The sequence below is a fragment of the Corvus cornix genome, chromosome 7 (genome assembly GCF_000738735.6).
Source record: "Corvus cornix cornix isolate S_Up_H32 chromosome 7, ASM73873v5, whole genome shotgun sequence".
NCBI classification, from domain to species: domain Eukaryota; kingdom Metazoa; phylum Chordata; class Aves; order Passeriformes; family Corvidae; genus Corvus; species Corvus cornix.
This window is the reverse complement of record NC_046337.1, coordinates 35,858,058-35,882,220: the sequence shown is the minus strand read 5'-3', so window position 1 is coordinate 35,882,220 and position 24,163 is coordinate 35,858,058. Positions and strand designations below refer to the sequence as shown.

The 24,163-nt window shown below is 45.4% G+C and overlaps 1 protein-coding gene across 5 annotated transcripts in view; it reads left to right on the top strand.

The window, feature by feature from the left end:
• The first annotated feature begins 31 nt into the window (after positions 1-31).
• The window catches only part of ERBB4 (erb-b2 receptor tyrosine kinase 4), a 576,015-nt gene continuing 551,883 nt past the window's right edge, over positions 32-24,163 (top strand). For all 5 annotated transcript variants that reach the window (XM_039554927.1, XM_039554926.1, XM_039554924.1 and 2 more), the window contains exon 1: positions 32-163. In XM_039554927.1, coding sequence (XP_039410861.1) covers positions 70-163 — 94 coding nt within the window. In that variant the 5' untranslated portion in view covers positions 32-69. The remainder of the gene's footprint in view (positions 164-24,163) is intronic.

Here is a 24,163-nt window from a genome sequence, read left to right as displayed (position 1 = left end):
GCGGAGGCTGCGCGGGGGATGGCGGCGGCGAGGCAGCGGCAGCGCTGAGGCAGCGGCGGCGGCGGCGCGATGCCGGCGGTGGCCGGGGGGCTGCTGTGGTGGAGCTGCTGCGTGCTGGCGGCGGCGGCTGGGGCCCCGCGGGCCGCCGCGGCGGCGCAGGCAGGTGGGTGAGCGGCCGGGTCCGCCGGGAGCGGCCGGAGCGGTGCGGCACGGCCGGCGGAGCGGCGCCTTCCCGACAACTTCTCTGTGTCCCGGTGCCCAGCGCGGGGTGCGGGAGTTCGTGCGGGTCCCGCGGAGCGGCGGCGGCCAGAGGGCGACAATCCCCCGCGGGAAGCGGAGCGGAGCCGGCGGTCGGGGATCGCCCGCGTAGCAGCTCTCCGTGTCCCCGCTCGCTGTCCCCGCCCGGCCCCGGGGCCGCCCTTGCCGCCGGGGCCCCGGCCGGGCGCCGTGCGTGTCCCCGCAGGTGCCGCTGCCGCCCCGACGGGGCTGCGCTCCCGAACTTCGCATCGCGGCGCGCCGGGCGGACGAGGCGGCGTTGGTCCCCCGTACACCTGTGCGTTCGTGTGCACGGCGTGTCCCAACCTCGCAGCGTAAACACCGCGCCGAGGTGTTTGCGCACGGGGGAGGGCGAGCAGGCGGCTTGGAAGTTAATGCTGGAAAAGGCGCTTTTTCATCCGCCAGGGTCTGCCCGGAATTTTTAACTTTCTGGAGGAAAACTTGCAGCGTTGGCTTGAATTTTGTTTTCCCGTTGGCATCCGAGCAGCGCTTTCCGCCGCCGTAGTACGAGCTGTGCCGGTTCAGTCGCCAGGGGAGGGCACGGGGATCGCCCCCCGCTGCATCGCCCCTTTGCTGTGAATAAAACATTAAAAGGAAATTTCTTCAGTCTTTGTAACTTTGCTTTTATTTTTTTTTCCCCTCCCCGGTTATGCAAAATTTATGCTGTTTGGGCGGTATTGGTGCAACAGCTCCGCGTTCTCACAATTTAGTTTATATTTTGGGGCTTTATGTAACAGAGAGAAGGAAGGATACGTTTGGTGAGAAGCAAAAGGAGCGTGTCCTGGCTTTGCCTGCCTGATTGGGCTTTGGAGGCGGTTTTTGATCTTGGGGCACAGTTTACTTTTTCGCTGTGTGATTGTTTCCTAACTCTCGAAATCGGGAGGGGTGAAATGCTGGGCTGCTGCTTTCTCTTATGTGTTCTCTTCCTGCGGTTTGAATCGGTAAATCCCCGCTGAAGAAGAATGGCACTCCTCGTTTCACAGGCGCTGCTTCGCTGTACCTTTTTGCTTGCCTCCCTGTTTACACGCAGTCTGACTGTTCGCCTCACTTGATACTTCTCTGTCTCACACTTTTCCCGTAGCCTGCCCCGGTTTTGGGCAGCAGCTATCCCCACTGGGATGCTCCTGTGCTTTCCAGCAATCCTTCCCACTGCTCGGACCGGGCTGTTGGCGTGGACGATCACAAAGACACTCCATTGCTGGATTTATACCCCAGTGAAAATGAAAAGCATCAGTCCAGGGTTGCTCGCCTGCCTTCCTGTCGTCTCTGGGGAAGCCTCCTGGATCTGTGCTGCTGAAAAGCCTCTGTGCAAAACAGAAAATCCGTTTATTAAAATAGCAGGGTTGGAGTGACATTTCGTATTTGAAGGGGTTTGGGCACTGCTGTGGTAGTAATGATTGAGTCTTGCTACTTGGTGCTTGCGGAAATAGGAAGGCAGGCTGGACAGGGAGACATGATTTGCAAGTATTTAGGACCCCCCAGAATTTGGCCTCTCTTGGCTTTTGGGGGCATTAGGATGGGGCTCTGGCTGCCGCCCTCATTTTCAGTGCATCGAGAGAGATGGTGATGCCTGAGCTCATGCAAGCTAGCTGTTGGCCAAACTTTTGATTTCATTATCCTGTGTGTGTTTGTTAAGCTGTAAATATGTAAATACATTGGGGTTTTCTGATTTCTTCTGTCTCCGTGCTTGGGCATATAATGTTTGCATTGCACAGCTCAGTCGGGGTCACGTGAGCCAAACAGCTTGGGCTGTTACCTGGAAGCTGGCGAGTCTTTGTTCTGCTTGAAAATAGCTGATAAATTAACTCCATTTTCTGATATGTGGGGTTGGTGAGTTGTTAAATAATTACAGCCAAATTAACTTAGTCCTGTTTGAAGTATTCAGCTGCTCTGAGAATAACTGTACGTCAAATATTTTTGCAGGTTTTTTTTTTTATTTCCCAGTGAGAAGTGCGTTCAGGCTGATGTATGGGCAGGCTTTAATTTCATGCCTTTACTGCTCTCTGGGCCATGTCGGATGGGACATGCCACATGCCTTCAGAGAGATGCAGCTCCTCTCCTTTGCAACAGCCCTCCTTGGCACCTCTCCCGTTTATTTCGCCACGATGTCTATTTGATGGTTAAAATTAGGCTGAGCTCTGAGTGCCTTTGCAAAAGCACGATAAATATTGACTGGGAGTTTCAGCCTGCAACAGCCATCAGACGGCCTGGCCCCTGCATGGGGGTCGTCCCGTCTGGGCCTTTTTACCAAAGGGGAGTGGGTGCTGTTGTGGGGTCAGCAAGCCTCTTGAGAGTCCCTCCAGTGCCCTGCAGCCCTTCAGGGCTGGTGTGGGGGTCTGCGGGGACATCTCTGCATGGTAGGCAGGGCAGCCTGCTGCTGTCCCTGTGTGTCCCCTGAGGGCACTGCGAGGCAGCGCTGCTGTAGGGCAGAGGAGACTGTTTCTGGCCCTGCTCTTGGGGGCATCCCCTGGGATCCTGGGGCAGCTCCAGCACGGGATTGCACCATGCAGGCTCTGTGCCTGCACCTGCCCTGCCGAGACCGGCACTGCTGAGTGCCCCAGTGACTGAGTTGTGACTTTGTTTTTAAAAAAAGAGATGGTAATTGATGTTTATGTGTATGGAATTTGGCACTAGGAGCTGTGCTTGTAATTAACATGAAAACAGTAATAATAAGGACCTGAAATACATGCCTTATGAGTAAAGCAAATGAGACTTGGCAGTAGCAGCTCACGAAGGGAGAAGCTTTTCTTCTGAGCCTGCACGTAGTGAAGTGGGATGGGTAGCAGAGAAAGTCACATTGGGTCCATGGCAGCAAAGGGCCCAGCACCCTGTGGGTGCTCCAGGCTGAGTCCCAAGTGCCAGTGCACTCCTGACCTTAATGCCAAGCTGTTCTGAAATGTGCCCTCAGTTTTCTAACGGGGCATTAGCCACATGCCTTAATTGAATTCAATGTTTTATTTAGTTTTCAGGGGATTTTAGTTTAGTTGGGTTTTTTCTGTTTTGTTCTTTAGTTAAATTTAGGCAAGCCACAGCAAGTTGACTCGCAGCATATCTGGAAGCACAGCCTGTCATCCAGAGCGCACACATCTTCCAAAGGCTTTTCGGAGAAACACCTTTCTGTGAGTCCCTGGCCAGAGCTGGGGAGCTGCTGGGGTGGGTGCTGAGCATTTGCTGGGCAGTGGTCATGGGGCGTGCGGGGTGGGCAGCCCGCAGCCTGGCTCTGGGAGCATCTCTAGGTGGCAGCAGCCCCCAGGAGCTCCCGACAGCAGGACGAACAGCCCGGAGTTGGGGCTGTGATTTCCCAGGCTCTGGCCCTCCTGCTCAGCTCTCCTCCACACCCCTTTCTCAGGCCGAGGAGCAGCTTTTCAGGTGGCTAGTGGGGAATCGGCCATCCCTGGAGTCCTGTCCCCACCTCCTGCGCCCCTGCGTGCGTGACAGGGGAGGTGTAAGAGCGCGCTGGCAGAGTGACCCAAACACTGAAGTGCTTAATGTGAGCAACGAAAGGAGCTCAGGCAACTTATTCTGGAGGACTTGTTAAGATAACCAGTAAGTCTGTACCAGACTGATGACTGGGTACTGAAGGTGAATGAGTTCAAACTGGGCATAAAGTGCTTGGTCCTAATAGTGTAAGAATTGTTGTGACAAGCTAGGAAAGAAAATAGAAGATACATGGTTACTCAGCACCATGGGCTCACATCAGGTGGTCCTTCTGCAATACGTATACTTGCTCAAAAAGATGATGTAGCCCATAGGTTTCATTTCTTTTTTCTGTTTTTGCATGACAACTCCTCTCCTGATTTCCTTAGGACAGTAAGGGTGAGCCAGTACATGGTGGTTGGTGTGGGGAGATAGGATGGTTCCCTGGAAGCTTCTGAACTTCGTGTCCTGCCTGTGCAGTTGGGCTTTAGTGCTGTGCAACCAGGCATTTATGCTGTTAAAACCACTGGCAAGTGATGGCAGCTCAGTGGAAACAGCTAAGCCAGGTCTGCCCTTATGGACTCTATACACTCTCGGTGCACTGAGGCAATTTTGCTGGGAAAGGAGAGGGGACTTGTTCCTGGGATTTGGTTTTTACTGTAGCAGGAGCGAAGGCAGGATGAGGTGAGTGCAGCTGGGCTGTTTCCCGTGAATCACTTGTGTGCTGACAAGTCCTCGGGGTGTGCAATGGGCTCTGATTTTCACCGACTTAAAGGTTTCGCATTTGCAAACAAGTGCAGGCTGCTGGTGGATTTTATGTGTTCCCACGTTGCCAAAGCTGAATTATCCCATGAGAGTACTGTAAACTGCCAGAAAGATTCATCATTTCAGCAACTTTAGTTAATGTTTGTTTAGCGACTTCTTGCTTTGGAGGAGCAGTTTAAGCTGTGCTCGGTGGCAGTTCCCTTGTGATGAGCTGTGTGTCCACGTGATAAATGGTCTCATTTCTACTGTCCGCTACCTCTGCTGGGCATATGGGCACATGCCAAGCCTCCTGAAGTCTTTGAACAGCTGCTGCTATATATATCTCCTTATTTTCTTTTTTTTTCCCAACCTGCCAGGGAAACTTGTCCTTCTTCCCGCTTTGCATAAAGGGTGTGCAAAGTCCAGGGCAGAGGAATATTTGCTTGTGCATCAGTGATTCGTGAGGGTCTGATGTTCGCTGATGTTTGGGCAGGAAAGTCAATAATTCAAACTGCAAGAGCACATACTGGTCATACCATAAGCTTGTGCTGAATACCAAGAATATAAGTATATATCTGAGGAATATAAATTCATACTGCAAAGAGTATCAAAAAATATTTTTATTTTCTGGTGGTAACTGCTTTTTGTTTCCATGCCTGAAGCCTATAAATTCTTGCTCTTGACAAAGGAGGAGGTGGGAAAATCAAGTAAATAAATGGCAAAGTAAGCCTCAAACTTTTAGTGGATACAGTTCTTTTTGAACTATAAAAAAATGATCAGTCATTGTATAGTGTTCCTGTAAAGTCCTTTTTAGTGACTTCTAAGATTATACTCATTTTATGTTCAGTTCCTTTCTCTCCTGATGGCTGTGCAGCTACACGTACAATAACTGAATGGGCATTTATAACTTGATCTTTCTTAATCTCCTAATAAGTCAGCAGTGCAACGTGGGCTCTTGTCACGTGGTAACATGCTCCTGTGTCTCATCACCAGCTGCTGTTGAGCTTACAGAAATACAGAGCGTGCAGAAATCTTCCAAAATCCCATTGGGGACCAGCCTGAGCTCAGAGCAGTGCCAGCTGTGGTACCAGGGTCTGAGCTGCTCCATGGCAGGCGGGTCTCCCTCCTAGGCCGTGTTCCCAGAGGAACTGAGGAGGAAATTGGGCTGTGGGACATGCTGCTGACGGGCTTTAAATTTATGTGGAGACACTACTGTGGTACTGCAAGGCATTATGTGACCCTTTGCCCACAGCTGCTTGACTAAACTGCCTAATAAATGTCTATTAAGAATTGTGATACCTGACCTCTCTCTTTTACTCACCCCTCCTGATTGTGATTCATGTAGGAAATGGATTGTGCCAGAGGGAGGTTGAAGAAAAAAGCTTGCATGCTGTTAGAAGAAAAACCAAAAACCCCTTCTGAGCAAAATTGGAGAAGTTTACGTAAAAGTTGGAAAAGCCTGAAACTGTGAAACAGTGATGCAGCCTTGGCTGTATCATTGCTGCGAGAGCAGGACACTCTTGTGTCCCGGGTTGGTGACAATACACTGGATAAAGCTCTGGAACCTATCCCTGTCTTACTGACTTTAGCTGTGGCTTGGCTCTTTCTTCTCCACTGAGTAGCTCCAAATGGTGCTTCTGTCCCTTTGTCTCCTGTTTTCCCAAGAAAGCCTCTCCTATGGGGCAGGCACCTCTTGGTTGCTGCTGCTTGCTGAGGTCCCTGAGCAGATACTGCAGATGTGCTTGCATGCTTTGCCTTTCAGCATGTGATTAAATAACCTTGGTGTGCAGAGCTGAACCTGCAGGGAAGAGATTTGTGGTGGCGTTTTGCTCGTTTGAAGCCCTGCAAGCTGCTGAGGACCTTCTCCTGTGGATGTGGCTCCCGTGGCGGGAGCTGGTACAGGCGTGTTGGAGCTGCTTTGGTGCACGCACAGGAAGAAAAACCATTACACTTAACTTGATACATATCCTAATGTTCAATTTCCATTAATTGAAATTACGTTGAAATATTGAACATTTTAAGCATAAAAGTTTATGTACCGTGGTTAGTATGCTAATGGAATATTTTAGTAGTCTTTTAAGGTTAATGTCGCAGCCAGATACAACGATAAGCATTTGTTCCTAAGAATTATTTTGCTTTAACCCCTTTTCCAAGACTGTCCGTATTCTGGTGAATGTTCATCGGCTGTCATTTTAAGGTGGTCTTTTTTTCATCCAATCCACTATGCAAAGTTGAATTGTAGTTATTTTTGCTCATTATCTTCAGCAGTAAAAATGTATTTATCTAAATTTAAATTGCTGTTTGCTGAGGATATGTGACAGTATTTAGAATTCAGTATTATTTTATTATCTCTTTGAAAGGGTAAAAAAAAGCTCATTTATTTCAAGAGATATTTCTGCAAGCATGTAAAAATACCAATGAAGTAGCTAACGTTTTCCAGTTGTTGTTGACTTCAAATTTAGCAACCATTGTCCCTGTTGATATATTTGATGCTCTAAAAATGTACTTGCCATTAAGTAGGAAGCTGAAGTGATTGGTAGGCAGATAATATTCTTCAGTAGCTATTAATAATGCTCAGAGGACATACGCATTGGAGCGTATGGAAAAAGCCATGGAATTGTGTAGGACGGAGGCAAAAATAATGCATGTAGCTGTTTGATTTGAAAGCAATCCTTATGTACCGCAGTGGCTGCTGCCTGAATTAGTGCATTGTGAACGGGAGAAACTGATATGCAAACAGAATGGTGTGCAGCTAATTTTTTTTAGAAAATTGAGGTTTGATCTCTGCTATTTCACTTCTTCCATGAGCTGACTCAGACCCGGTGAAGTGTGTGGGGACCCCATTCTGCAGGGGGCTTCAGTGGTGGAAGGTGGGAGTTGTTCCTCCCAGAGCCAGCTTAGCTCATGGGAACAAGGGAATTAATATTCCATTAAGAGAAAATGAAAAGTTTCAAAACAAATAAGAAGTCATTGCCACTCTTCTCTGTTCCTTTGTTCCTTTAGCCACAGGAGGACTTCTGTGCCAGCACTGAGTTTCTCCCTGGATTTCTCAGCACAGAGTATTTCTTTGTCTCCTGGATTTTCTAACTGCTCTTAAAATCATGCATGTTTTAAACTGCTGCCAGCTCACACAGCTATGCAGCCCTGGTGTCACCCGGGGCTGCACTGTGTATTGGGAAGATCATATTAGAAAAATGTGGAATTATTAGAGCCTATAAATAGTGGTGATAACTTGTACAGCATTTATGTCGCTCTTGTGCTGCATAACACACTGAAGTCCTGGGCTAGGTTTGTTTCTAGTGTTGCTTCACGTGTCGCTGTGAAACTTCATTATATCACGATATAACAAGCAGCTGCTGTGTAAGTAATGTGGTGCCTGCAGCACAGGTGGGGGGTTCTTTCTGGAGCAGCCAACAACTGTACTGATGCTTCACATTTTCCCTGGCTTGGTCCAGCTTCTTAGAAAGGAAACAAAATCAGGTCTGTGCTAAATGTTTCTGGCTGCCCAAGGGTTTTGGTGGTCAGCTTGAACCTTTAATAAAATTGCTAATAAAAGATTATTTAAGAAGCTTTTACTTCCTTGTGCTAGCCAAAGATTGGGGGCAGAAGGAGATTGCTGCCTTTTTTTTTTTTCTTCTGTTTTTGGAAGATTAGCAAACAGATTCACACAGTGTTATTTGCTGCAAATTTCTTTGTGCTAATTTTAATCCCAAAATCTTGGCTTGTGAGAATCTCAGTCTTCACAAAAAGAAGAAAAAAAAACATCTTTAGCTGCTCTGCCTGTGGAGAAAAGTCAAAACTCACGTAGCTTTAGAAATGGGGGAAAAATTCCAATGATTGTTTTTATAAGCCATGTTTTTAAAATCCTTTGTAATATTTTACGCAGGGGCTGGTTGAATTATGGTTTTGCAATATTGCTGGTGGAATTGGAGATGGAAACATGGGTTCATTAAGACTTAATAGCTTTGGTCCAACTGCTGCCATGACACGTGGTTAAGGCATTAAAATATGTGGGCTATGCCTCCTGCTACAGTACAGCAATTACTGGGTAGGTGTCCTTTGATACTGGAAAACAATCTTGCCAGACTGTTGCTGTTAGTTTGAATAATCCCACTCTTGCTGAAGGCCCATGGAAATGAGACAAAACATTGCAAATAGTGGCTTTCTCCAAATAAAGGCTACAGAGTGTGTGATTTCTGTAGATCCTGTCTGTCCCAGATGGATCTGTCCTTGTGGGCGTAAACCTTCTGCTCTAACACTCTGTACTTTGGGCTTTTCCTGCGTTAGAAATGTCCAAGTTGTTCCAGGCTATGTGAGAATTGCTGTGACACTTGTTTCCTTTTGGTTTTTTTGGATCTAGTCTGACTGGTTTTTTTTCAGTGATGTGACAGAATGACACTAGCTCCTGGTACATTCCTGACATCAGTGTTTGGGAGTCCATCTTTTTTGGCTCACTGATGACTGGGTCCTTGTGTTGGGTAGCCCTGTCAGGTTTAGATTTGTTTGTTGCCTTCTGGGGCCAGTGTAATGTCCTGAGCTTTAATGATACTGGTGTTTCCCTTGGGCACAGATGGTGTTTAAGTATTTTACGAGACAGTGCTGCTGCAGGCTGGTGGAGGATGAGCACTGGAGCAATGCCAGCAGGGAGGAGGGATGCACTGCTACCTGGGTTGCTGCTCCTTGATTTGGGTAGTGCTGATGTGAGCCGAAGTGCCAGGGTTTTCTTGGGATCCCAGCTGACTCTTGCACAAGATCACCAAAGCTCATCTTATGTGTGTTCCTTAAACCAGCAGTTGATTAAATTCTCTGAGAACTGGTATGAACTGCAGCATGCCTGTTTTTCTAGGAGTATGTGGAATAAATGGCCTGTTTATTTGGTGGCACAGTCTGAGGTTTATTCTGGCAGGTAAAAGAAAGCTTTCCTTGGGAGTCATTAGTATGAGGTGCTACAACAACATAATTTCTTGGATCACACAAGCCTGACTTAGTAACATTAACAGGGTATATCTGGGTGCCACGCAACACAGGACTTTAGTGTCACGTGGAGATGTGATAAAGAAAACCATCAGTGGCAGGCTCCAAAGTATCAGGGAAGGGCAGAGAGGAGCAAAGGCCACCTCACATCCTCTGTGGTCTATGTATAGTTGTGGTGGATGAAATACAGGCCTGAGGGAATTGGAGTTGTTTTTCCCTGAGTCTCTGAGGGAATTGGAGTTGCTTTTCCCTGGATCTCTCTGCAAGCGTCTGTGGCTCAGGGACTGTGATACCAGGTCTTTCCACTGACACGCGTCCTGATGGAGGTGGCAGTGACTCCCTCAGTGGTAGTCTTTGTTTTTAACACTCTACTTAATTTCTTTCCCACCAAGTTTGGGTTTCTAGCAATATGATTACTTATGGATTTGTAAGTCAGAAATAGCTTGGTAATTGCTATATTGCTTTGCCCCCAGTAGCAACAAACATCTTAAATTTAATGCATCATCCACACAGAAAATTGATATTTGGCCAAAACTCGCAGGCTCTGACAGCTAATCTTAAAGAGCTTTTGCTTGACATGTAAAATAGAGACTTGTGGTTGACATGCTCAGGAAAATTGACGGTATTTAGGATTATTCCATAAAAGAAAAATACTCCTTACGATTGGCTGAAAATAGTTGAGGGTGATTAAATTTAGATAGAAACCTCTCCCTAGAGGTCAGCAATGCGAAGGCCTGGGACACCAACCGCTTGGATCGTGTGCAAAAACCCCTGCCTCATCTCATAATTCAAAGCTGGATTTTGTGTTATCTTCAGGATTTGTCTGATGAAACTGTACTCATGAGCTGCTGACCAGCTTGCTAAGAATAGGTTTCCTTTAATGTGCTTTTACTTTGATTTTCCTCCCTAGAAATACATCCTGAGTAGCAAGAAAGCCCCAGAAGTCTTTCACTGAAAGAATTACAGTAAGGAACTTTCTGGTGCTTCTGATGAAGATACCTGGCATGTTTGCACAGATATTTGGCTTTCAGTTGCAATTTAAAGGACTAGGAGTTTTAGCAGGGAAACTTGTGGATCAGTTTGAAGGCCATGTACTGCATTATGCCAGGGTTACATGTTGCCCTTTTTTGGGTAAATACACATTTCAGCATGTTTTTTCAATATTTGGTTTAGAGTCAGTAGGTCTGGATGACTGGGCTTCAAAACTACTCAATATCTATTTATTAAATAGAGCATTTGTGTTCAACAGAAAATGTAAGACCCAGTTTCAAAATTAGGCCCACACAATTATGCAATTAGGTAATTGTGCGTGTAATTGCATGCACAAATGGTCAGTTAGATGTGTAACTGTCCATTTGCATGCAAAATTAACCTGTTTTGCAAACTGGGCTTGGAATATTCATGGTAGAAAACATGGCTTTCTGGAGATGGCTGTGTTGTCACGCCCTTCCATTGGTGTCTTCTTTTATGAGACTGGTGTGGTTTAGTCTTAACCTCAGTGTTAGAAACAAGCGAGTAAGTCCAGCACCTTTGGACTCTGCTTTTGATGTGCTCCAGATCTGTGACAACTGTTGAAAAGATTGTGAGGGGAATGTGTGTGTTACACTCATGCATGTATTAATTTAAGAACTAATAACATGTGCACAACTGAATTACTCTGGAATTTACTGTTTTGATGACATTTAATGTGATGCTGTTACAGTGGCAAAAGAAAATGATTTGTATATTTTTATGTGTGTATTTTCATATACACTTCAGAGTTACTTCTTTTTTGCCTTTTTTTATCTGGTGTGCTGTCAAAACACTTCAGTGAAAGAGCTCAAAGCAGCAGCTGAGGAATCTGTAGAAATATAGTCATCACTTTGCAGTTAGTGCAAGCACTTGTTCCTCTGGCATGATCCCTCGGTGCTTGCATGGGCAAGACTTTAGGTCTCTCTGTTGCCACTCCATGTGTTTGAACATCAATTCTCCTTTTCCTGAAAACCCAGAATAATTGTGTAACTGGTTCCACATGTGTAGGCTTTAACCCCCGGAGAGAGGTGGTGGTGATCTGTTATCAAAATTTGGTGGTGTTTCTGGGGAGGGAGTGTTTGTGTCTTTAGAGAAAGGTGTGTGCTTGTGCTTCTCTCCAGACTGGGATGCAGGAAATACTTTTGTTCAAGTTGTTCTCATAGAGCAGGGAGCCATGCTGCCACCCATGGCATCATCTGATTGTGCACATTTTAGGGCTCAGTGTGGCACTTTCTCATGCCTGAGAAGTTAAATTCGGCAGAAATCTTCAGTTGTTGTTGTTGTCTTTGACCTCAGAGTTTTGAAACTGAACAGCTGAAACCACAGGCTAGGCAAAGCCTTCAGGCCTGACCTGGGGAAGCAGGGAGGGGAGCATGGGGGAGGGAGCATTATAAATTCAATCTCTCTCTTATTTTAAGTGCTTTGGATGGAGCTTTTCCTTGCAGCTTCACAGTGTCGTGGGGCCCTGCCTGTGTGGATGCTGCTGTGCGAAGTGCCCACTGCTGCTGTGTAGGTGGGTTGAGAAGCAAAAGCGGTTTCTCACATGCCCCTCATCATTACAAGCTGGCCCTTTGAGCCAAATCCTGCAGCTTTTCCCTGAGAATCAGTGGGCTAAAGTGGTTATCTGCACATCAGATCAGTGCTTCCCAGCTGCTAGTGGTCCCAGTGTGGATGCAGTGTGCTGCTTCTGGCCTGCATGGTAGCTCTGCTCCTGCTGCTGTGCTGCTCTCTCCCAGCGAGGGATTTTCTGCAAGGAGTCACCCAGTGTGCATGTGCAGAGGATGCTCTCACTGAAGGGCGAGGTGGCACCTTGGTTTCATGCTGGGTTGTCCTCCCAAAGCGATGGTACGCTGAGCCCGAGAAGGATTAAGCAGGAGCATATTAAGGTCACTTTTTATTCCTGAGCTAGAGGTTTATGTCCTCTATGCATATTAATTTCACAGCTTGGGATATGGTAGAAAGGAGAGCAAATAAGAGTACAAGTGTGCTGGGTAGCCTCGGCAATTGAGCTGGAAGAGAGAGCAAAAACTAACAAGCTGCTTTTCCTTTCCATGCTGCATTAGCATGAATGATGTAAAAACAGAGGAAAGATCTAAGCCCAAAACTCCAAAATTACCGGCATTATAATTTTGTTTATGCCTGTGTGGCATTTAATTCATTTTGGCTGGTGTTTGTGGGAGGTTATGGGGAGAAAGAACAGAGAGTTGCAGGTTGCTGTATGCAAAACTAAAATCTTTCATGTCTTATATGCTTATAAACCAGAGGTTGCAAAACTCTTCCTTGCACCTTTCCAGGAGCTTTGATGAGGGTTACACACCCACAGAGGGTGAGGGAGATGGTGTCAAAAAAGCATCGTTCGTAGTTGACCTGCAGCCAAAAACACAGGTGGAGGATTGCCCCTGAAATGGTGTTTGAAAGAGGCAACCAGGAATGGGAGTGGTGTCAGAGCACAGGAGGATCCTTGAGCTCTGTCCTGGCAGCTTTGATAAATTGAAAGTCCTTGGACTTTTTGTGGGATGCACAGGCAATCTTTTCTAATTCCAATGTGGGTGATTGCATTTTCTTTATTCTTCTGTGTAGGACCCATTAGCATTTGGGGAGCGTGGGAGCTGGATAGGGGATTTGTGGGCAGGAGCTGCTGGTTCTGTGGTGTTAAATGTGGGGTTGGCCTTGCATTTAGGCCAGAACATTTAGATATTGCTGGAAAAGTTTTTGTGGCCATTGGTGACCACCTCCTTTCCTTTCTGCTGTGGGAGCCCTGAGGACTGGGAAACATAGTCTGGAAGACTTGTAAGCTCTCCAAAGCCATGGATTTCTAGTCCATGGTATCAGTTCAGCTTCATGAGATGGACAGCCTTCTGAGTAAAGGTATAAATCCATAAAGCATTCCAGGATAAGGGATAAAATAATGCGCAGTGGAAATTATAGCACTAATTATATTATATTAGTACAGAGGAGCTAATAGCTCTCCTTGCTCCATAGCAACTGCTGTGCTTTGTTACAGGTACTGCTGTGGGAAAAGGCAGGTGAAAGGGTTAAAGCATGTTATCTGGGAGGATGCTGGACCTGCTCTCTTCCCAGTCTTGTACTGGTGCTGTGTGACTTAAAGCACTGTGGGGTCTGTGGGTTGACAGGCTTGACCCCACAGTGCAAGTAGGGGGTGAAAGCCAGTCCCACAGGGAGCTTGCAAAGCCTTTTTACAGTCGTGTTTGGGTCACTCTGCCTTCTCCTGAGTCACTGCTGCAGCTTCCACAGCCTCCAGTACAGACCAGTTTATCTCTTAATCTGGCCATGAAATGAAATATTACAGGTGAATTAGAAGATGTGTTTATTAGGGTAGTTTTGGCTTACTGGGAGCAATCTAAAAATAGACTGTGGATATTCTTGATCTTTAGAGACATTAGCCTGTCTTTAAAAAACAAGTAAGGATTGAGGTATTTTATACACAGCTCTCAGAGCTCTATGAAAAAAAGCAGACTACAAAGCACAGCACAGGAAAATTGATTCATCATCAATTTATTGCGTGGAGCTCTAGGCGAACTTATCTCAAGACAGAACAGAGATCTATAAAATCTTTTCATCTGAAACTATGAATTAAATTGAGAGGAACTGCTGATGAGAGGCCAGAGCCAACTCTTAAACCAGACATTTTTTTGAGAATGGGTCTTCTGCTGCCGCAAGATCTTCACCAGCCAGGGATGTGGAGCTCAATTCTTACTACCCTGTTTCTCTCCTTACAGTGAATCTGGCTTATGCAGGAGCAAGCCTGCCATACTCCCCCTGTTCTTCCCACCCTTGATTTCAGTATAATTTTTCCTTTCTTCATCAGTGTGTCTTGTTAGTCTTGCAGTTTCTTTTCCTGACATGTTCTTCTTTTCTTCTATTGCGTGTGTGGATTCTTTAAACCTCCTACTAACAAGGAAACTTGCCTTTTTCAGCTGGAAGCCTCTGAAAACAAGCTGATGCATCTCCATTGTCAGATCACTATATAAATAAATAAAACCTCTTCGTATATTGCCTTCAAAGAAGCGAGTGAGACAATGCTCAAGAACTCCTGCCTGCTTTTTTTTTTTTTTTTTTTTTTTTTTGCATTGGGGGACGCTGTATTATGTCAGCGACCTGTAATAAATCGCACTGCAATGAGAAAGGACAGGCTCATTCACCTTGCATCCATGCAGAAACAACTAAGCTCTCTTCACATGCCATGGGAAAAAAGAAAAAAAAGGTGACAAAGAAGGGAATTAAAGAAAAGAATGACCTTGGCTTGCAGTTGCTCCGGTACTAGCAGGGAGCAGTTTACCAGTGAGACACTCAAGTTTTGGGGTTGCATTGCCTGTGTTACTGCAAACTGTGCAGCCCAGAGTGCATGAAGTACGGCCTGTGTCTTCCTCCTGCTGCCTGGAAGTGTAGTTAGCCAAGCTCTTAATTGGCAGAAGACAGTGGTTTGGAAGGCTGAAGTATTTTAACAGGGGGTAGGGAGGGAAGAAAGAAGGGCTTACACAATGAGGTACAGTATAGTCAGACCACTTCTCTGCAATTGGTTATGTTTTAATCTCCTGCATTTGTCAGAATTTATGGTGATGTTAAGGTAGTTTGGAGGCTTTGTTTCAAGTAAGAGTATATGCTAAATAAAAGGGGGAAAATGTAAAAGGCCTTTAAGAGTACTGGTTGAAAGCAGACTGAAGGAAATGTACTTTTGTACATCTTTCTGTTTGTAACACTTGATGTTAAATCTGTGGATGGTTTTCTTTGTTGCTTTCTCATTGGAGTGTTTGATTTTTGAAGTTTGTAAAGCATCTACCAAAAAAATTACTTTTATAGGGTTAGTATGTGCTGGTTTTATATCAGCAGGTGCCTGCCCTTTCCCTGTGTGGACTCTCCATCTGTTTGTCTATGTGCTGGGATAGCCAGAAAGTTTATAGGGATTGGGAACAGGAAGCTGCACTGGCTTTGGGGTGCTGTGGGTCTGGATACATCACCCCACATGCCCTCTCCTGGTAGCTTTCCATGGGAGCTGCTCATCCTGCTGTAACAGCCTGGCTTTGCTGTGGGATCCAGCAGGTTGGGATGACTAAACCCCTCCTTGGCTTTGCCTGGGAAAGGCGAATGGCAGCTGTCACACTCTTTTAGCATCAGGCTACTGCTGAGCACAGTGCTGGTGTTACTTTTAGTGCATCTGTGTATCCGCCTGTCTGTTGGCTGCTGTTGTCTGTATGGGGCTGCACAGGCCTGTGTTGGAGACATGGGAGAAGAGCTCTTGCCTGCAAAGGTGTGGTTTCCCATGACAAGGTGAGGAAGGTGGAAGGATGCAGCAGGAAGAGGGTAACAGGGAGAGAATATGCAAACTAGTTTTGTTTGGTTGGGGTTTGGGGGTTTTTTTGGTGTTTTTTTGTTTGTTTTGTTTGGTGTTTTTTTTAGGGGCCCTTTCAGGCAAGCCTCACTTGCCCAACATCATCATCTGCTGGGGTCATCCCGCAGTAAATACAGCTGTTGGCCCTGCCCCTTGCTGAGTAGGGGAGATATCAGTGAAACTGCACTCAGTTATCTCCCCCAGCAGTGTGCCTGGTCAAGGCTCCTTGTGTTACGAAAATGCAGGTCTTGTAGCAGGAAAACCTCACTTCCCACTTTCTGGAAGGGTTCTGGTCCCTGTGAGCTTGTCAGAAGAAATACATGTGCATTCCATTGGTGGCTGCATCCCTCGGTGAAGTACATCCTGCTCACGTAGTGGTGCCACGTCCCCAAAAACCACACAAAACCCCCTGCTGGGATTTTGCGTGTGCTGCCCAGCCACATCCTTTCCCACTGGCAAGGAGCAGAGATGCTCCCTGGGAAGGGTTGGCACCATCCCAAACTTCAGTGGGAATAGCAGTGACACAGGGTGGTCTGGTGAAAAGTGGGAGAGCAGGATACAAGACATGCTGGTGGCACTGCTCCAGAGAGGCTTTGGGACAGAAATGCAGGGAGGAAAAGAGCTTTTTTTGTATTTAAGCCTCAATATGGAAAGAGTGGGACACTTAACCCTTTCCTTCTGTACTTTCCAAGATCCTGGGAAGATGAGCAGTAAAAGCAGTTGTCATGCTGCTTCTATTTCTTTGTGGGACAAAATTTTCTTGCAGCTGTTTCTTTATTATAAATTCATTTGATATTCAATGTATAAGCAGTAAAAATAATTAAGTCATTGAGTATTCCTGCAGATACTCTGTGTACTTCTGAAAGTATTTTGTTACATTTCAGCATTAGTTGATGGATTCTTACAATAAGTTATCACTTGGATTGCCTCTCATTTCTTTCTACTGAGTATTTCTCTTCTTTAACGTAGGGTACCACACAGTTGTAGTTAAATGGTTAATGTGACACTTGAAACATCATGCAGTGTAATTTGCAAGGGGAGAAGGATAAATACACATATACAGTGCTGGCATGATGCTGCCTGCCCTTGTGTCCGTGACCAGGTTTGGGTTGGGGCGAGGAGATGGTCATTGCTCTCATTCTCACCTTGGGGCCTGAGAAGAATTTGACCATATTGTGCTGAACTCACCTGGATATGAAGATGGCTGTTTCTCTGTCCTTGACTTCGTGGATGGGCAGCCTCTCTGGGTAGCTCTTCTCTTCTGCCTAGTTAGACCTGTGGTAACTTCAGTGTCAGGTTGGGCAGTTGAACTTGGCCCGGCAGTGCCAGGATTTGGAGCACTTAGACAGATGTAACCTGCTTTACAGCCATCCAAAATCTACTTTCTGAAGGAACTTGGTGAAAAATGAATAGAAGAGGTTCTTTGTCTGTCCATTTATTTTTTTTTCTATACTGTGTTTTTAGCAGGTCAAACCGCTTTGTTTCGTTATCTAACTGTTCTTTCCAGTGTCTCATTGTTAAGCTTTTGTTAATTAACATTTAATGACTGGGTTATGATGGAACCATGGGAGTCTTATCTGAAGGCAAAGCAATTGGCAAACGGATTCATTATGATCCGAGCAACCCTAATGAATGTCAAATTAATTCATAATAATGTGACACTAAAATGTTAGGCATATTGTTAATAATTATAGATGCGCTTTTACCTTATCCACTTTCAGTAGTATTGCTTTTTGCTATGTATGCCAGAGAGCCAGCTTTCCACTGCCTATCTTTTTACACCAATAATTCCAGTCTTCTTTAGCTGCAAATAGCTTAATTATCTATTTGTCTCTTTCACAGTAATTAGATACAGCATAAAAGCCAGGAAGTTGATGTAAATAAATATAATTTATTTTGGAGATTCTGTAACTGTGGGTTGTTACATAAAAGTGACAATGTAAGGAATGAGGATGGTCTGTTGCTTGCTGTCTTTCATGGGAGAAAGGGGAGGAGAAGTATGTCAAACATTGCCACGCTTGTGATTAATACTATTTCTGTGGTTAGTTATTACAGTTATTTGAGAACACAGAGTGATTTATTTTAAATAAAATTATATATTTGATCCTTGGTTTTAACACAAAATGCCTAAAACCAGTTTGCCATGTTAAACCCAGCTCTGAGTTTTCTAGCTTGTCTTTTATGGCTTTGCAGCCATCTTTATTTTATTGAATTAGTTTTCTTGCACTTTCAGAATAGGAATTCTTGAAAAAAAATTGAAAAATAACATCGCTGTCCTAACGTCTGTGAGCTATAGTGGTGGCAGGTGGGAGGGTAGCAGGCAGATTTTGGTAAGGTGAGATAGGACAGTGTAGTCTGTCAGGCAGCTTTATTGCTTAAAAACACCCATTGCACCATGCGTCAGGATTCAAAGGTATTTATTAATACTTGCTCACCTATCCAAAACACTTCAGTGTTCTCCTTCCCCTGGTCACAAAATACTTGCAGTGAGGCAGCAAGTATGTAAAACTTTGCTAGGATTTGAAGCCTGGGGGATGTTGCTGGAACAGCAAGAAAAATAAAATTAAAAACTTCTCTGAAGTGGAATTTCGACCTGGCTAGAATGAGCATAAAGTTACCAAGGGCCTTTGTGGGTGTCTGCACATGGTTCAGGCTTCACTGTGTCATCACAGATCTCACGCTTTGCTCTGCTTCTGGGTCAGTGTGGATATGCAGCTTAGGTTGAACTGGTGGTGGTACTGGGGCATGCCGTGGTCCAGTGCATCTCACTGAAGGAGCAGTGTCCCAGCATGGTTTTGTCTGGCTAAATAAAGTGGTTTTGGAGCAGAAGGTATCGCCCTTGGGTTGTGCTGCTGTGCCACAGCTGCCCTCCTCCACCGAGAGCAGCGGGGCTGGTTTCTGCTCAGCCCAGCTTCTGCTTTTAATTCCTACCAAGAGCAAAAAGGGTGTATTTTCTTTTGTTCAGAAGGAAAAAAATCCGAATGCTTTTTCTGTTGGTGGAAAATAGTGATCAATAATAATTAACTTGCACCATCTTATTTCTTTTCCCTCTGTGAGGAGCGCCTTACTATTGTTTTTGCAGAGCCGCAGGAGGTGCAGTGGTGCTGCTTCCTGCTCCAACAGTTCTTCCCTCTTAAGGCTGTGGCAACGTAACCTCTGCCAAGGAGGTGGCTGTGAAATCCCTTGAGTTACAGGTGCTGTGAGGCAGCCCCTCGGAGGGGTGTTTCTATTTTGTCTTCTCTTTTCCCTGCTGCAAACAGCAGCGTGGAAGCGAGAAGGAAGGCTTCCGTGGGCTGCGCCTCCAAAGGTCATATAACACTTTATGTTTTCTCCGACATGACACAGCGTGACAGAACAAAGTATTTATCTTGTGTACTTGTCAGCTTCGTTCTGCTAGCTCCAAAATGATGAAATACTACCGAATATGCTGCTGCTTGTTTCCTTTAGGGACTTGTGCTGATTTGTTTAAAGTGTCGTCTGCACCCAGTAAATGCTTCATTTATTACAGCTGACACCTGAAAAATATCTGAGGGAAATATATCAGGGCATCACACGTATATTGTTTTCCTGATTTGCTGTTGTTTACTTATGTCTTAACACAAATGCAGTCCCCTAATGATTTGTTATGTTTTTTGAGGGTGCACCTGTGTGTGTGTGCCTTTTGAACTGCTGTGGTGGGGTTTCTGGAGACGCGCTCCAGTTCTGTGACAAAAATGCATTTTGACTCCTGATGGGGTCAGCTTAACTGTTAATTATCGCGGTGAGTCACTAATGAGCTCTCGCCTCAGGAACTTCGTACAGCCTCTCCTCAAACTTTTCCCATTACTTGTTCTGATGCTTAAGCGAAAATAAAAATAGATCTCTTGTAAAAGGGGTGGGTGGGGAAGTGAATGTTTGAGATGGTTATGTGACCCTCGTAATGGTAATATTTGATGCAAAGGCTTTCAGATATAACTCTCAGTATCATATTAGGTTTCATGGGTGATTTAAAAATTTTTTTTTGTTTTACATGAAGTATTTCTCATTGTCCCCGAAGAATAATGTGAAATCAAAATTCGTCTCTCAGCAAAACAATCAGTGTAAAAATAACAAACATCAAAGAGAGAGGGAAGCAGTTTGCTCACAGTTCTAATTGCTAACATTATCATGTGTCAAAGTGAAGAATTAAAATGTGACTCTAAGTTCCTAAAAGTGCACTTGCTGTGAGTTCAAAGGCTGTGTGAGGTTGAAGGCGTGTGGTTGTGTGGGCTAGCAGGGCTACAGACAGTACTTGGACCTCCTGCAGTTCACTGATGAGCGCAAATAGGACCTTTGGGCATGCAGAGGAGCCCCTCTGACTGCTGCTTCAGCAGCACAGCTTTGCTTGGGCTTAGAAAATGCACAGCACAATGTGTCTGCAATTTCCTGTGTCCTTCCCTGTGTGCAGGGAATCTAGAGTCAGTGTACAGCATATGTGTGCACCTAAGCAACACCCCAGTGCTGTGTGTGGGCATGGGAAGTGATGGGGGTCTGGATTTTGGATGCTTTATGGTATTGAGCCCTAGCCCTTTAGCCGTTTGCACAGGGTGTGCTACAGAGGCTGTGCATTCACTGGAAAAATGCAAATCTAGGAAAAATATAAGTGTATTTATAGGTTTTCCTACCCCTAGGTAAATAAGCAGTACTGGGGAAAGAAGGCCTTTTCTGTATGATGGGAAGTTGTAAATGGCAAATATATTGCGTGCTTTAATGTTGTTTTGTTTTACAGCCGTTGTAACAATTTTACTTAGCGAAATTAGATTCCGTGCTTGAGTAGCATCCTTGTTTTAATTTACCGTGGTGTGCCTTCTGCTTGGTGCATGCAGGTTGGATAGGAGGAAGGGCCCCACTCCTCAGCTGTATTTTCTCACTGTGACTACTCTGGACAGGGCAGCTGAAGAGGTCTTTGCAGTGATGCTCTAAGCTGGTCCTAGGGTTTACTGGCACCCCCCTGTGCCAGCCACTTTTTCCCTGCCTTGGTTCCCACTCCTTTCTCTGTTTTCTTCTTATGGAAAGGTTTTTTGGATGCAAGGACTGTTTTTTCCCCCATGTGGCTGTGCACAGTGCATCTGGATTTTAGTTTGAGGTGGGAGCATTAGGGAGACAGTTGCCATGATGGTTATACAAGGATAAGTCTCATGAAGGTGGAGCTGAGGAGCTGAGCTGCTGTGTTATCTCTGCATTGTGGTGAGCAGTGTTTGCTGCAGTTTTCTGCTGGGCAGTGTGATGTGCATGCCTATGGTGGTCCTGACTTCAGGTGCTCCTTGTCTGTGTTTGCTTCCAGAGGTGTGAAAAGGTGGGGTTTGACAGGTAGATGCTGAAGTGGCCAAGTTTCTACCCCAGATGGGGGGGATTTGGCGTGAGTGGGAATTGCCAAGGGAAGCAGGTGATGCAGCCCTGATGCAGCCTTCTGATCTGACATAAAGCAAGGGTGGTATTTCTGTCCCCTGTTCTAGATGGGCCAAGCAGAGCTTGTTCCTTACTCCCCCAAAGTCTGGTTAATCACAGTGAATTAAGAAGCTAGCCTTAGTGTGGGGCTGCCTTTGTCATACGTGAGGCTGAACATCTTCCTGGACAGGAGGACCTGAATGCCCCCACAAGAAGGATGAATGCTTGCTTGAGGCAATGAGAAATGAGGGTGCTGGTACCATTAAAGTGAATGTTCTGGGAAGATCCATCACCAGTAAGCTACTGGTTTTATGCTCAAGAAAGTTTGGCTGCATCTCTGTCTTACCCATTTTAAGTAGAAATTGCCTCTCATCGCAGAGAGAGCTTCAGTGAGGTGGTGAAGTGTCCTCTGTGTAAAGGAAAACTCCTTAAAGACTAATTGGTGTCAGTCATTTCTATGCTGATATTTCACTGCTGCTAATTTAGCAAACAGATGGTGGTCCATATTATGGCCTGTGAGTTGGGCTTTTCCCTGGGTGAAATGATTACCTCCCTGGATTTCAATTAGGAGAGATTGCCAGTTACCTGGAGTGGTTTTCCTTTTAATTATGCACCTATTAGGGCAGGTAGGTAGCCAGCCTAGGGGAAGAAGCAGAGAATTCAGTGGCACGAGCAAATCCTTATTAGGAAAAACCCATAAAACCAAACCAAAACTGAAAAGCCATGCTATGGGAAAGAGGAGGAGGTGCACAACAGGGTAGCATGATGCACAAGCCTTTTTTCTGCTACTGTGAGCATTGATAAATAGCTTTGAAATGCCTGTTTGGCAGGTTGTGGCACATAGGTGGCTGTAGCACAGGGGAGGAAAGGTGAGGTCTGGAAGATGCTGTCTGCAGGCTGTATGCTTATTTTTAGCTCAGCAGAGTTCACCGGTTGAAGGAGACAAGCCAGAAGGAAAGGCAGCCCCCGAGCAACCTGCAGGAGCCTGCTGTCTCCATGTGCTGGTGCAGGTGAGGGCAGATGTTTGCTTAATGCCAAAGAGCAGCAGCATGCGGCACTGACAGATTTATGAAGTCTCTGATTTTCATCTTGTTTCCTATCCCAGCTAATAACAGTCCAGGCAATGAAAAGATACTTCTCTCATAATTATCAACATCTCATTTTCCCTTTGAGTCTCGCGTTTAAATCATCAGGTCTCCTCTTCATCTGAATTGTTTCCTCAAGCTTATCTTCCTCTGTGGATCAGGCTTTTATTGTATTTAGTTTTGACGAGACTGTTCATCTTCCCTCTGCTCTGCTGCTACCCAAACCTGTTTCCTCATTGTCCTCAAGGAGCAGGGAAGGAGATGAAAGAGGCTTTGGGCTTGAATCAGCCAGTGATGAAGTTTGGTGTCCTTTGGGATGGAGACATTAATGCAGCATCATGAAATATGAGGTCTGTCTTCACTTGGGGTGACTCTGATAATGTAAGAACACAGTTAATCATATTTGGCTCTGCAGAGGGTATCTAATTGGGAAAAACACCTGCCCCGGAGGTGGCAGGAGTATGTGAGAGGAGCAACGAAATGGAAGGAGGAGCTCTAGCAGCACAGGCTACTTGTGTAGCTTGGGGCAGCCCTAACTGATGTTGAAAATGTCATAGATTCTGTTTGTTGCTGTGTGCAGCCCTTGACTATGCCCCTTCTTTAAGAGTCTTCCCCAGCTGAGCAAAAACTGTTACTTGGTGCAGTTCATGGCCTATTAAAAAGCAGCACTTTGTTGCTGAAGTGCAAGATTTGGTTTGAGCTTTGTTTGGCTTTATGTTGTGAAATAGGGGAACCCCTCGAACTCTCCACTTAGTCAAAAGCAGTTGCTTTGCTTACTTGAGTAGTTAATTCAGGCCCAAAATAATTACCCTATTTATTAGCATGTTAAAATGGCTTTAACTGGGTTTTGGTGCAGTATCTTCAGTCTTTTGACTTGAAAGTTTTTTACTCAGTCATAATTTAGCAGTCAATCCTTTGGTGTGGTGTTACAGCTCTGCAGATTATGTGTGGAGGTAATTAAGTAATAACGATTGAGGTGCAAGGTATTTCCTTGGGATTAATGACTGTCTGGGAGGAGTTGATGGCCCAAGGTGTAGCCAAGGGCCATTAACGCCAGCCAACTAATAATTGTAAGAAAATGCCATGTGCCAAGGTCATTACTGCTATTAGAAGTTGAGGGCAATGAGGAGGTAGGTGTGGGGGGAGATGAAGTAACATAGGAAGTATATGGATTTTGGAAAATGTAATATGGTCTTAATGGGTATCTGCATGATGTACTTGTTGATTAGCCAGTCTGCTCCTTCCCTCCATTCCTCACTGTTCTGTCCAAAGCTTAATGGCGAGGATCAGGGTGAGCAAGGATGATGCTTTTCTTGTCTGGTACCCGTATTCTTAATGGTGCCTCATATTTTGTCCACTTTAGGGGACACTTTATGCATATTACTAGTGTCATTTTTTTTCTTCCTCCTTTAGGGGGAAGTTTTCAAAACCCAGCCTAGCAGCGACCAGAAGCATTGGGAATATCATGGCTCAGTGGGATGAAATGCTGATTTGTGAATAGGAGGGAGAAGAGTGGTGCTTTTGAAAAACCTACATATTGGGCGAGTGCAAATGCTATAGTGTGTTAAAGCACTTGGTTTTGTAGCAAAGGGACTGTGTTTCAAAGCTGAAGTGCAGCTGCAGTGTGGCAAACTGCATTTTGGGGATTTGGTGGACAGCTAAACTTAACTGCCCCCCAAAGGCTGTAGGATATAAAAATAAATCTTCAGATAATTGCAGTGTATATATTAAGTTAGAGGCTTAAGAGGTTGTATTCACACAACTTGGATTCTTGTTGTTCCTTGATTTCAGTTACAAACTTAAAATTTATGGCAGAGGAAGAGACCTGTTTTGCACAGATTTTTTTCTTTAGCTTAATATTCCCAGCATCAGAGGAATAGGACTTTTGTTTACATGAGGC